General features: G+C 44.6%; 1 protein-coding gene across 11 annotated transcripts in view; it reads left to right on the top strand.

The window, feature by feature from the left end:
- BPTF (bromodomain PHD finger transcription factor) overlaps positions 1 to 1,677 on the top strand; it is a 53,052-nt gene extending 51,375 nt beyond the window's left edge. For 10 of the 11 annotated variants that reach the window (XM_082294111.1, XM_082294112.1, XM_082294104.1 and 7 more), the window contains one exon: positions 775 to 1,677. In XM_082294111.1, the coding sequence (XP_082150237.1) occupies positions 775 to 811 (37 nt within the window). In that variant the 3' untranslated portion in view covers positions 812 to 1,677. Of the gene's footprint in view, positions 1 to 25 lie in introns of all 11 variants that reach the window. The other variant, XM_082294108.1, reaches the window with a different exon arrangement.
- Positions 1,678 to 13,975: the final 12,298 nt, after the last annotated feature.

Genomic DNA, 13,975 nt, shown 5'->3' with positions numbered 1-13,975 from the left:
ATCCGTCTTCTTTCTTTTCTTGCAGATTGTGATATCTTTAGTCTGAACTTTTTAACTGGAATCAGAACTGGATGTTGGGGTCACTTTCTTTTATTGTACAATTCAATGACATTAAACTGCCCTAAAAATCCAGGTCATTTGTCTAAAAAGTAAATGTTTTTGTTGCCAGCAGTCACAGTGGTGAACATCACTGTATTAACAAAAAATTGTTCCGTTCCTCAAATACTGTATTGAGAAAAATGAAAAATTCATCATGGAGACTTTGTATTTTATTGTTTTAGTTTAAGTCACTAATAAAACTGTGAATGTCAAAGAGGAGTTTTGCTGAACTCTGCTTAGCAAAAATGTGACTTTAACATGCCTGTTCAGTTTTTTTTCTTTTAAGTTAATCCAAAGACTTCTTGAATAAATTTAAGCAAAGTAGACCTTATTATAAATATTTACAACTAAAAATGTCTTTTTGCTTTCCTTTCGATGGACTACTATTATGTAAATATGTGAGTAAAACTGATTTCAGGCATTTTGGAATATTCCAGTGACACACTGCATTTTACAAGTACCGAAGTATTTGTATTCTGGAGGAGAAAACAGGCTTAAAATTCAGAGAGAGAATTATTTTAAGCGTCCTTTTTTATTTCTGAAGGGGAAAAAAATAAATGGAAGCAACATGGTGGTAATTCCCTCATTATTATTTATTTTTGGCAACACCTTGCAGCAACTGTGTTCTCCAAATTGAAGGGTGCTTAATTCTTCACTTTCTTCTGTATTCTGCAGGTCCCATAACAACAAACTGCAGTCTACAGCTTCTTAGAGTTCAGCGTGTTAACCAAACACACGAGCAAGGATCTGGTTGTCTGACAATTTTTAATTAAGGAGCCAGATGTTTTTAGTCAGGTTATCCTGACAAGACTTGATGTAAACTGCGTTTTTATTGGTCACAACAGTCAAATTATATTCTTGGCTTATTTTGTCCAAAGGACAAAGAAATAAAAATCAGCAGCACCACTTTCTTGTCAAGATCAAGTTGTTGTACTATTGTGGCAGAAGCAGGAAAACTTTGTTTTGTTGAAGGAGAGAGAGAAAGAGAGCAAGAAAAAAGATACAGTAAATGGGGTCACATTTAACTCCATGGAAATGCCACGTCTGTTCTTCAGTGAAGAAGCTGGTTTAAAGTCCACACAGAAAACTTTGACTGTATTTATTTATTGTTGCAAAAAAGACGCTTTTTTATTGCTGCCCTCATTTGTCAGCTAATTATTTTTTCTTATAAAATCCAGCCCCGGTTCCATGTAATCCATTCTGTATCTTAACATGATTCCTGTAGGTAAAAGTACAAGAAGACCTCTAGATGTCTTTTCTTTCTATGAAAGGAGCTGCTATGTACACATGTGCACATACACAGGACTGGGAATCAACAAGGAGTTTATCATTCACGGTAGATTAAAACAAGCTTGCATAAAAGTTGGGCTGAGTGGTCATGGACTACAGACTCTGTTGCCTTGAATATAACAAACAGTACAATTTGTCATTTACTCTGCACCACACTGAACTGAGTAAAATCTATTTGAAGGTATCTTGTTTGTAAACATTTGTCAGATTCTAATTTTTTTTCTTTTGTATTAAAATTCAAAATATGGATGTATATGAAACAAAATAAATGGAGATCATTGTTCTCCCCACAGCCGTAGGTGTGTTTGAGTGTGCGCTGACACGTGTGTGTGACACTTCGGGGATCTGTGCAGGAGTGTAGGGATTGCAAGGAACAGGGGTGGGAATGGCCAGGGAGTGGGACCCGATCGTGTTCCAGTCCCGTTATCCCAATGAAACATTCCCACAGTGGTGCCACAATGTGTTCCAGCTGTGACAGGGTAGGAGGTGTCTGTGAGGCGTCCCTGCCCACTGGAGCTCAGTGATCTTTGCCAAGTGCTCTGGGAATGCTGAGCACCACCTGTAGTTGTGTCCCTGGGAGCCTCCTGGGCTGCCCCAGTGTTCCCTGTGGGAGCAGCGCTGCCCTGAGGGATGAACTGGAGTCCAAGAAGATGCAAATTGCAGATGAGGAGGCTTTTCTTTTGCTATGTGTGACTGACTTGCTCTGGTACCTGTCTGTAGTTCCCAGCCCTGGTTTCCCTGCAGCTCCTCACCCACCTGACCAGCTTTTGCACTAACTCACAGTCAACTTCTGTTCTACAGTGGTCTGGGATTTACCTGATTTATGGATAAGCTCCTTTTGGGTTTAACCTCACACCTTGCTATGCAAGAACCTCCTCTGTTATTTTTCTTAAAAAGATGTTGCTACTGACCACCCTTTCTTACACTTCCAGCTCAGGTGTTCAGGTTCTTCTGGGGGGATTTTATCTACTAAAAACCCGTGTGTTTTTGTACATACAAATGTTGTCATTTAAACTATCTGTGAAAATTACTAATTGTTCAGTGTGGAAACAATCCATTTATGCTTCTGAAAGTCAAAGAAGAGTAGTTGTATTTAGTTTATGTTGTCCTTTGACATTTTAAAAAGATGCTGCATATTGTAAGCAGTGTGTTTTAATGCGACAAGGAAGAATATCACCTTTAACAGCACTGGGACATATCCTGCATCTCATCCCAACTTCTCAGCATTTCTGTACTATTTATTCATACCTAAATCCATATTGACATGATTTAAATCTTTCCTACCTGTAGGCAATAGATTGCTGTTTTTAACAAATTGTGGCAAACTGAAGAGTACTTTTTTGTACCTTATAGGACACATCATCCTAGACAAATAAAGTAATGTGTTTGACATGGATTTGGTGGTGTTTCTAATGAAACATTTGATAATGTTATTGGATATGTCTTGGCTTTGCCAGATCATACGTAACTGTGAATCAGGTTGATTAGGGAAATAATCCATACATGCAATTTAATGCTGCTGATTAATCACCCAACCCAAGCCATTCTGTTATTCCATGAGAGCCTGTTTCATTGGGCAGGTCGAGGTACTTCTCTGGATTTATTGGTGGTGATGTTTTATAGTTAAATGGTGTTACAGAAAATAAATCACTTGTGATTAATCCCCACCTGCTGTAAAGCATAAAGTTCATAAGGTTTGTGATCTCATCCTCTGTGTATTTTATAGATTATTGCAACAGTTGTTTTGAAATGGTCATATGTTGTAAGAGGTATTGATAATGTGAGCTGTGCCAGCTTGATTTTCCTTTTCTGTCTCTTCAAATTTGAAGCAATTATCCTCAATCTCAATTCAGTTCATGCAGAAGTTAATGGAAATTTAAAGTACAGTAAGAAGTTTGGCTTACCCAAAAGCCTCGAGTAAACTCCCTGGACAGATGGGATGACAACAGTTATTCCTGTACACATGGATTTCTGTGTGGTGCTGGCAGAATATTCCGTAATTATCCTGCTGGAAAGAAAATTATGGACTGTGAGGTACCAAAATTACCATGGCAGGTGTTGAACGTGACCGCTATCCAGTTCTCAGTGTGGCTATTGCTGGGAGGGTTTTGAAATAGCAAGTGCAAGACTGGAAATCCTCTCGATCTAGGAACTGTTGTTGTTCAGGAGGTGTGTTTAGTATGTGATAAGCCTTTGGGAATGGCTCTGCGACAGGATGGCATGCTGCAGAGGATACAGGTAGATTTTGTGCTCACTCATGCAGGTGGACAAGAAAGCCTGATCCAGCCCCCCCTCAGCCCGTGTCCGGCTGTGTCATCAGGGTGGGGCAACTTTGGGAGCAGCCCCAGCCCTGCTCCTGGTCCTGACTGGGCACGCAGCTGCTGGGACACAGGTATGTCCTGATGCCCCCCCACTCCCCTCACCGGTGGACAAGATTTGGGGCAGTTTGAAGCTGTGTTAGGGGTGAATTCAGCCCGCTCAGAGAGGGCAAAGGGACAATTTGCAATGCTTTCTGGGGTGTCCTTCTTTTGCCTGCCACCGCAAATCTCCCCCCTCTGTTGGTATTCTCTGTCCCGCCTCTACTGGTCCCTCCTGTGTCCCCAAAAGCCCCCGCAGAGGGAGAGGGACCCCCAGTATCCACTGTCCGGGGTATATGGAAAGCCCCTGTTACCCCCACCCCCAACTGCGTCCTCGTCCCCGTGGACTTGCAGCCTCCGAATGGGATGACGCTGACGCGAGGAGCGGACCCTGCACTGGCCATACACGGAGAGGTTTCCGTGGCTCTGCAGGCACCACTGCTCAACCTTGTCGGAGAGAATGCCTACGGCGGCGGGCGAGCGGCCAATCCAAATGGGGCTAGGATGAGAGGGGTGGGTCGCGGGGGCAGTGCCGCGGCGCCCGGGAGCGGGCTGGGCTTTGCTCGGGGCCGAAAGCGGAGTCAGAGGGCCAAGGAAGCGGGCGGCGGCCATGCAAAGTCTCTTTCGAGTGTCGACAGGAGCAGCCTGCCGGCCCCGCTCAGCACAGGGAATTGCAGCGGTTTCAGGGCCGCACGCGGGCGCAGAGCCGGCGGCAGGCGCCGGCCGGTCAGGGAAGGCAGCATAGGAAGGGCTGTGCGAGGGCATGAGGGCGGCGTGGGACTTGCCGTCAGGTGATTGAGTGTGGCAGGGCTTTATGGCGCCAGTATGCCGGGGCTCAGCTTCCTGGCTGAGATGAAGCGCACCTTTGGGCTTTTAAGCAGTGCAAGAGCGGAGACGACCTCGAGAAGAGACTTTCAGATTCTGCCGTACATAGAGAGCAGAAGTTTACTGCGGAGCTTACTCTCGCCCACATTCTCCTCCTGCCGGATTTGCTCCCGGGATGCCAGTGACTGTAGGAAAGGGGTACCCCGCAATAGGACATTTCTGGCTCAGCTCTAGACACAAATGTCAAGGGCAAACTGTCTGGCACTGGCCTTTGGGCCTCAAAGCTGCCAAAGCCGGGCCTTGCAGGGAGCTGCGGAGTGCCCTGGCCGTTTCCCAGAGAGGGCTGGCTTCGTACCGGGGCTCAATCTCAGCCGGCAAGGAAAGCCGCAGCGTGTGGGGAACGAATCCCCACCGGCCTCCTGCCCCAGGGCGTCCCCCGGGAGCTCCAGGCCGTCACTGTCACCTGCACACCTAAGGACCCGGATCTGCTGTTCCAAACCACGGCTGTGGCAGGGACAGAGACATGAGTGGCCAGTGCACTGTCTGCATGCTGTCCCTGCTGCTTCTCTCCCACCTGCCAGGGGGCAGCAATTCCCAGCCACCCTCTCCTAAAGCCACGGGCCCACTGGGACACTGCAGGGGCTCGTGAAAGCCAGTGGCCATTGTGACACAGTGGGGCCACACAGAATCCACGGTACTTTGTGACCCCGTGGCTCCCAGGAGACCCTTTGTGATGCTGTGGAACTACATGCAACCCTGGCTCCACTGTTACACCACAGAAGCTCAGGGAGCCTAGGAGACCCATTGTGACGCTGTGGAACCTGACAGAAGCCTGGCTCCACTGTGACACCACAGAACCTCAGGGTGCCCTGGAAACAGTGGGGCCTTTTGGAAGCTGACGGAACCCTGGACACCACAGTGGCTCTATGGAACCTGGTGGAACCGAGGGGCCACAGTGACTCTGTGGGGTCTTTTGGAAGCAACGAGACCCTGGTGGGAACCCATGGGATGATTAATCCTGGCAGGAACCTGCTCCAGGTGAGCTCCTCTCTCTTGACTTGCACAGCTGCTGCTAGGATCCTGCTGCGGCACTGGCTCTTCACGGGCTCACAGCTTCCATTGGGAATGGCTCTGCGACAGGATGGCATGCTGCAGAGGATACAGGTAGATTTTGTGCTCACTCATGACATGCAGGTGGACAAGAAAGCCTGATCCAGCCCCCCTCAGCCCGTGTCTGGCTGTGTCATCGGGGTGGGGCAACTTTGGGAGCAGCCCCAGCCCTGCTCCTGGTCCTGACTGGGCACACAGCTGCTGGGACACAGGTATGTCCTGATGCCTCCCCACTCCCCTCACCGGTGGACAAGATTTGGGGCAGTTTGAAGCTGTGTTAGGGGTGAATTCAGCCCGCTCAGAGAGGGCAAAGGGACAATTTGCAATGCTTTCTGGGGTGTCCCTCTGATGAGACTGACGGCTGGACTTACTGCCTCACAGAGTCAGACCTAAAGACAGTCAGAATTTACCCGTGAGACTTTTTACCGTGAAATTTTGCAGCTTCAGTGAAACCCACAGAGAAAGCCAAGAAGATAATCAATGAGAACATGTTCAGGACACAAGGAGAGGATGTTCTTATTTGAGGATATGAAGGATATGAAGAATTTGAGGATAATATGTAACAACTATTCTTTTGCTTGTATAGCTAATTGTTTTACTCTTGAATGGTCACTGTTTGCTAAGCAGCCAGTCTCAATAAGCCACAGCAACTGTGAAGAGGTGTAAGAGTAGCAGTAGAAAAAATAAAAAAACTTTCACGGCTTTGGATTACAACAAGCGTCGTGCTTTTATGTCTGTCTTGACATAGCTACATCTGGTGACCCATAATGTGATCCAAAGAGCCTGCCTGTAGAGCAGGAGGCCTGCATGCAGGGCATGGGAGACGGAGACCAACGGGAGAAGAGTAGTGGGGAGAGCTACCAAGATCCAGATTGACTGCAACCTTTTTAAAGCTGAGCCGTTGGGAACAAAATGGGAGCAAATACATCCCAAGAGGAAAAATCAATAGTTAATATATAGATGTTGATGTTAAAATGACATGGCATAAATTATGATAAGTTGATATTGCAAAGACTGTTACTGTGGTGCAGAAGTCAAGGGCATGAGACTACATGTGCCAACGCTTTTAGCACACAGACATGGGAAACAGTGGGATGGCATATTTTGGTCCTTGCTTTTTGTGGAGATGATACTGTTAAAGGACTTATGACAACATGGAGGTTAGTTTTAGGCACTTTGAAAGAACTGAAAAAAGAACAAGACGCTGCAGCAGCTGGCACAGCAGAGAGAACGGAGACTGATAATGCTGGCAGGACTGGGAACATTGCAGTGGGAGGGGTTGATGGGGCACAGGCTGGCAGGGCAAAACCTGTATTGTTTCCAATACCCAAGCCATGGAGGGATTCACTTACTCCCCCTTCCAACCCTCCTTCTCCCTCCTCTTCCCCCCCTCCTGTCCCCAAGAACTACTTTGATCCACCTTTACCACCAGCTGGGTGGAGTGACAGTGATGGAAAGGGTGGGAATGAAATTGCACCCTCGGCATCCCTGCTGCCTGCTGCCGCACCCCCGCTGTCTGCTACTACTAATCCTTTTGTACAAGGTGCAAAACAGTCCATGCCAGGGATTCAAAATGATAGCCTGCTTTATAGAGATACTTCAATTTTGCAACCCTTATCTGTAACTTTGGGCATGCAATATCCTGCAGCTTTTTGAAGAGATATCAGGCTTGCAGCTTAAGCTGAGAAAGATTACGAGGCAGCCAAGCGACTTGTTATTCGCAATTACCATACTCAGGAGAGTTATATTCAGAAGACCCAGTAGCCTCTGCTTTTCCGGTCGTTGGAGGGAGAGGCCAGGCGCCTGATCAGCATGTTCCATTTAACTGGCAGGTACTATCCGAGCTACGCCAGCTTGCTACTAATTACGGTTTGGGGTCCCCTGCTGTGACAAAAATGCTGAAATTTATAGCAAGTGAGAATTAACTCCTTTTGATTTAAAGCAGATTGCTAAATTGCTCTGCATGCTGGTTCAGTATGTGGTGTTTGAGAATGAGTGGAGGAGTTCTTGTGAGGACACTGCCTTAAATAATATGCGATTGCCTGTAGTTGATCCTCGGTTCGGTGCAGGTTTACCCCAATTAATGGGATTGAACACCATGGACGACCCTCAGCTACAGGCTCGCTTGCATCCTCTGATCCTAGAGCAGTCCCGTTGCCATGCTTTGCAGTCTCTGCTCTGTTTAAGGTGGCAGATATGTCAGCTCCTGAAAAAAGTTACACAACTATAAAACAGAATCCTAACGAAACTTTTATGGCCTTTTTGGACCACTTTTAGGATGTGATAGGAAAACGAATAGTAGATGTAAATGTAACAGAAACTTCAATTTTGCAAATGGCACGAAACAATGCGAATGAGGAATGCAGAAAAGCTATTGATTTGCTATCTATGGAAAACCCCTCACTGAATGATATGATTAATGGATGTGCAAAAATAGGGACTGCACTACATCAAATGGCTATGCTAACCGGGTGTTGCTACAGCTGTTGCAGCAGCTATTGAAGTTACACGTAACTGTTATAGCTGTGGACAGCCAGGCCACTTTAAATCTCAGCGCCCTCACAGAACTCTGTCCTCTGGAGCAATTAGCAACAATAAGGTAGCCCCCAGAGCAATTCTGTGTAACCAATGTAATAAACAGGGACATTATGCGAAACAATGTAAATATCGTTTCCATGCTAATGGACAGCCTCTTAAGAATCAGGGAAACTACCAACAGAGCACGAAGGGAAGTCCCGTGCAGACACAAATACTTCCCCAGGAACTGTTGCGTCTGGCACAAGTTTATGTAAACGGCTTGCTGGGAGAATAAAAGGTTCAGCAGGGATGGATGTTTGCACTGCCAAATCATAGACTCTCCTGCAGTTCATAAAGTGCCTTTGGATGCACATATTACTGTATCCCGCAGCTGTAGGGAGGAGAGGAGAGAGATCCAACAGGCAGGAATTGTGCAGCAAGATTGATTTATTTAATTATTTACAAACTCTTTTATAGACTTTTTTCTTCATAGTCTAATTGGACAAAGGATCAGCCACCTGATTGGCTAAAATCCTAAAACATCCATTGTCAAAACATTTTTCTACTGTACCATAAACAAGGCTTTGCAAGGTTGCAGGTGTTCATAGTAAACTATAGAACTCTGCTACTATCTTTGTGAGAGAGAAAAGTATCTCCTGGGCTTAGAAAGAAGCAAGAAAAATTCTTGCTAGCAGCAATATTTGTATCCACATGCACATGAACCTATAGGGCAAAACTTAGGTGCTTTGCTAATAGGAAGATCAAGTGCTACTTTGCAAGGAATTTTTGTGCATCCGGTAATAATTGATGAAGACTTTAAAGGACAAATCTGTGCAATGGTTTCTACACCCACTCCTCCTGCAGTTATACCTGCTCATACTCGTATTGTTCAACTTGTACCTTTCAAGTCTTGTGTTCCCAGGACCGGACTTAAAGAGAAAGGAGACCAAGGCTTTAGTTCTACCGGCGCACCTCAGGTTTTTTGGAATCAACAACTTTCCGAGCAGAGACCGCAACTGCTTTGTGAGCTAACACTGAAGGGGGCACAACCACAGACTGTTAAGATCAAAGGGTTGATTGATACAGGAGCAGATGTTACATTGATTTCACTTCACGACTGGCCAAACTCATGGCCTGTCATTGCAGTGGGAAATTCAATTGCGGGTCTTGGGGGAATGACACAAAGTTATTTAGGTACTAATTTTGTGCTCATAAAAAATCCAGACAACCAGGTTGTCTCAGTTCGCCCGTATGTGACTGCTGTGCCTCTAAATTTAGGGGGACGTGATGTTTTGGCCACTTGGGGAGTTACAATTGGCACAAATTTTTAATAGGGGTCACTGTGCAGCAGGGTGGTTGCCACCCAGTAACACCCCTACAATGGTTAGCTGACTGACTTGTGTGGCAAAGTCAGTGGCCCCTGACAGAAGAGAAACTTGCCGCCCTGTACAATTTAGTTGATGAGCAGTTATCACAAGGGCACATAGAGCTGTCTGTCAGTCCTTACAATACTCCTATATTTGTGATTCAAAAGAAATCAAGCAAATGGAGATTGGTGCACGATCTGAAATGCATTAATGCAGTCATGGAAAGTATGAATGCACTGCAACCAGGCATGCCATCTCCTACCATGATTCCTGCAACATGAGACATTTTAATTGTTGATTTGAAAGATTGCTTCTTTAAAATTCCCTTACATCCTGATGATAGACCAAAATTTGCATTTTCAGTACCAGCTGTTAACAATGCTGAACCTGTAAAACGATATCAATGGGAAGTTTTACCACAAGGTATGAAAAACAGTCCAACTATTTGTCAAATGTATGTGGCCCAAGCTCTATTGCCTATCAGAGAACAATTCCCTAACAATTATTGCTATCACTATATGGATGACATACTCACAGCATCTCCTTGCAAACAGGATTTGCAAAACATACAGCCAGAGCTTTTAAAGGCTCTTCACAAATATGGATTACAGATTGCACCTGAAAAAATCCAAACACCTGGAAGCACCCTGGAAATATTTGGGATTAAAAATATTTGAAAGTACCATATGCCCTCAAACTGTTCAATTTGACACTACAGTACATATTCTAAATGATGCACAGAAATTGTTAGGAAGCATTAATTGGCTACGTCCCTATTTAGGACTCACCACTGCACAACTTTCTCCTTTGTTCAATATATTAGCAGGAGATTCAGATTTAAACTCACCACAGCAGATTACCCCTGAAGCTCAACAAGCCTTAGATAAGGTACAACAAATTATTTCCAATCACCATGTGTACCGTGTGGACCCTGACATGGATGTCATTGTTTCTGTTGTAATTCTAGAATTTCATCCAGCAGGTATTATTGCACAATGGTCTGATCATTGGTCCCCTGACGCATTGCATATTTTAGAATGGATGTTTTTACCTCACAAGCCTAGAAAAACAGTCATTACAATTTTTGAATTGATTGCTCAGATAAAGGCACCGATGCCTGCAAATTGCTGCCAAAGATCCTACTAAATTTACTATTCCTATTCAGCAAAATTATTTTGAGTGGTCCTTGGCCAATAGTTCTGCACTGTAGAGTGCTCTGCAGAGCTACACAGGACAAATTGATTACCATTTTCCCAGTCATAAATTACTACAATCACTGAATACCACCCTGTTATCTGCAAAACCTTAATTAAGTCATACTCCTGTAGATGGGCCTACAATATTTATGGACGGGTCAGGAAAATCAGGTAAAGCAATTGTTACCTGGAAAAATGAGGACAGATGGCAGACTTTGCAGGGTCAGGGTACTGGATCCACACAATTGGTTGGATTAAAAGCAGTTACTATGGCCTTGCATCATTTTAATGAACCTTTTAACCTAAATGTTGATTCAGCTTATGTTGCAGATGTTGTACAACGAGTAGATTGTTCCCTTTTGAAAGAAGTTAGTAATGCTGATTTGTTTCTTTTGCTAAAGGCTTTATGGACAGCTGTTTTGCAACACATGTATCCTTTTTATGTTTTGCATATTAGAAGGCATACAAACCTACCAGGATTTCTTGCAGAAGGTAATGCCCGTGCTGATGCATTAGCTAATCCTGTTTGGGCAGTTCCTCAGCCAGGTAAACTAGCCCAGCTAAAACATCTCACACCTTTTTTCATCTAAATGCGCACACATTGTGTCAACAGTTTTTGCTAACACCTACAGAAGCTCATGCTATTGTTAATAACTTTAATGGACCTTTACCCTTAGGAGTAAATCCCCATGGTCTTTTGGCCCTACAGCTTTGGCAGACTGATGTTACACACATTTTAGATTTTGGTAGTTTTAAATATGTACATGTATCTATTGACACTTTTTCCTCTGTTATATGAGCTTCTGCTCATGTGATGTAATTTTGCACTGGCAGCAAGCCTTTGCTGCTTTAGGCATACCTGCCTGTGTGAAAACTGACAATGGGCCAGCCTACGCCTCTCAGAAAGTTAAGAATTTTTTACGTCTGTGGAGTATCTCTCACAAATTTAGTATTCCTCATTCTCCCACTAGTCAAGCTGTTGTTAAACATGCTCATCACACACTTAAAACTGTTTTAGAAAAACAAAAAGAGAGAATGCAAGGGGAAACCCCGCAGTCCAGACTTTTGAAAGCTGTATATACAATAAATCACTTGACCATACTGGCTCATTCAAACAATCCCTCCATTTTAAATCATTTTTATTCCTTGCAGACCACCAGTGAAACACATTTGCCTTGAGCTAAAGTGTAGGTAAGAAATTTGCTTACCAGCCAGTGGGCAGGCCCCTGGGACCTTGTCACTTGGGGCCTGGATACGCTTGTGTTTCCACAGATGCTAGACTACAGTGGGTGCCAGCAAGGTGTGTGCATCCTGATTTGCAGCAGAATATCCCACTGCCTGTTCGGCCAGATCCTGAAGATAACAGCAACACAGGTTGATGACCTTAGCAGGGTAGTTCGAGCTACCTCCGACCAGAGAGAGCATCACGCACTGGTGACCAGGAAGGACTGTATTGCACTGTATATCCCTGTGATCAAGAGTATTGGCTTGCACTGAGATGTACTGGAGTGCAAATGGCAACAAATAACAGAAAAATGCAGGTGCCAATAAGCTCAGTTTTGCTGAGCTTAGTGCCTATTTTTTCTGCTTGGCCTGTTAGTCAGCCAAGAACCACTGTGTGGGTTACCCTGGCCGATGCGATGGGGCAAGATACTCTGTGCTTAGCCACTGCTACTCCTGATAATCGTTTTTCTACCTGCCTTGTTGGCTTGCCATTAGATGACTGGCCAAAGCCTAGGACAGTTAGCAAGCTTTTACAATCCCGTAATCACACTGATGCTTGGGATCAATGGGTTTCATACCTTCCCCATGCAACTCTTGAGCCAGAAGAAACAGAGCTTTTAGGATCTGTGAAAATGGACCTTTGTGTTAAGTTTAATTACTCTGGATCTGATCAGTCCAAAGTATGGGATGTTTCTCCTAATCAACCCATATTTGCAAATGAAAGTGCCTGGTGCAATTCCAATTCACCACATATTTCACACTCTACTACTGTTCCTCTAGCTTTGACACCAGGGGTGTTTTTTATTTGCAGAGACTGAGCATGGGCTGTGATTCCATCACACATCAAGGGAGGTCCTTGAAGCTTAGGACGACTCTCACTGTTAACACCTAACACATCTATGATTTTACAGCATAAACCACAGGGAGGAAAATGCAGTACCTATGCGTTTGCCCCTGATTGTGATGACAGCACCAAATTCTGGCCACCAGGTACTTGATGGACTGTTTCCTTCTTTTCTCCATAAGTAGCAGCTGCTAAAGCATTGGGACTGCTAAATACATTAAGATGTTGGTTAGCTCGATAAACTAACGCCACTTCATTTGCTTTAGATGGATTATTAACAGATGTTGATTCAGGTAAGTCATGCTACACTGCAAAATAGAGCTGCTATTGATTTTTTGTTGCTAGCGCATGGACATGGATGTGAAGATTTCGATGGAATGTGTTGTATGAATTTGTCTGATCATTCAAAATCTATTCATGCCCACATAAAAGAATTACAAACAAGTGTGTCAAAATTGCTTGAAGAATAAGAATCTGATTGGCTTACTAGTTTGTTTGGTAATTGGCAAATTGCAGGATAGATCAAAAATCTACCTAAAATTGGATGCCTGATCATATTACTTATTTTTTCCATCCTGCTCATTGTGCCATGTTATTGTCTTTTTTGCAAAAGGCCCTGAAAAAATCAATAAACACTGCCTTTGTAATACACAAAAAAAGAGAGGGACCTGATGAGGCTGACAGCTGGTCTGGGGGCCTCACAGAGTCAGACCTAAAGACGGTCAGAATTTACCTGTGAGATTTTTACCATGAACTTTTGCAGCTTCAGTAAAACCCACAGAGGAAGCCAAGAAGATAATCAATGAGAACATGTTCAGGACACAAGGAGAGCATGTTCTTGCTTTGGGTCGTTAAGTGTGTACAAGGAAGAATTTGCGGATAATATGTAACAACTATATTTTTGCCTGTTGTCATAGGTTAGCAAGCATAGTCCCAGAAGGGATGTCCTTGCTAAGGGGTGCTTACAGCTTCCTCTGGGACCTGATAGAACCTATCAGCTGGCCAGTTTGAATATGGACAATTCTCTAAGCCACTTAAAGTTCTGACCGCCTCTGTGATCTACACTTAAGAATAGACAACCCCCCCCAGCTCTCTCTCATTTCCGGTGCTGGGACAGGTGGCTGCGGGGCCCGAGTGGGGGCCAGT

Source organism: Coloeus monedula (genome assembly GCF_965178545.1).
Source record: "Coloeus monedula genome assembly, chromosome: 19".
Taxonomy (NCBI): domain Eukaryota; kingdom Metazoa; phylum Chordata; class Aves; order Passeriformes; family Corvidae; genus Coloeus; species Coloeus monedula.
This window is presented reverse-complemented; position numbering and strand designations above follow the sequence as displayed.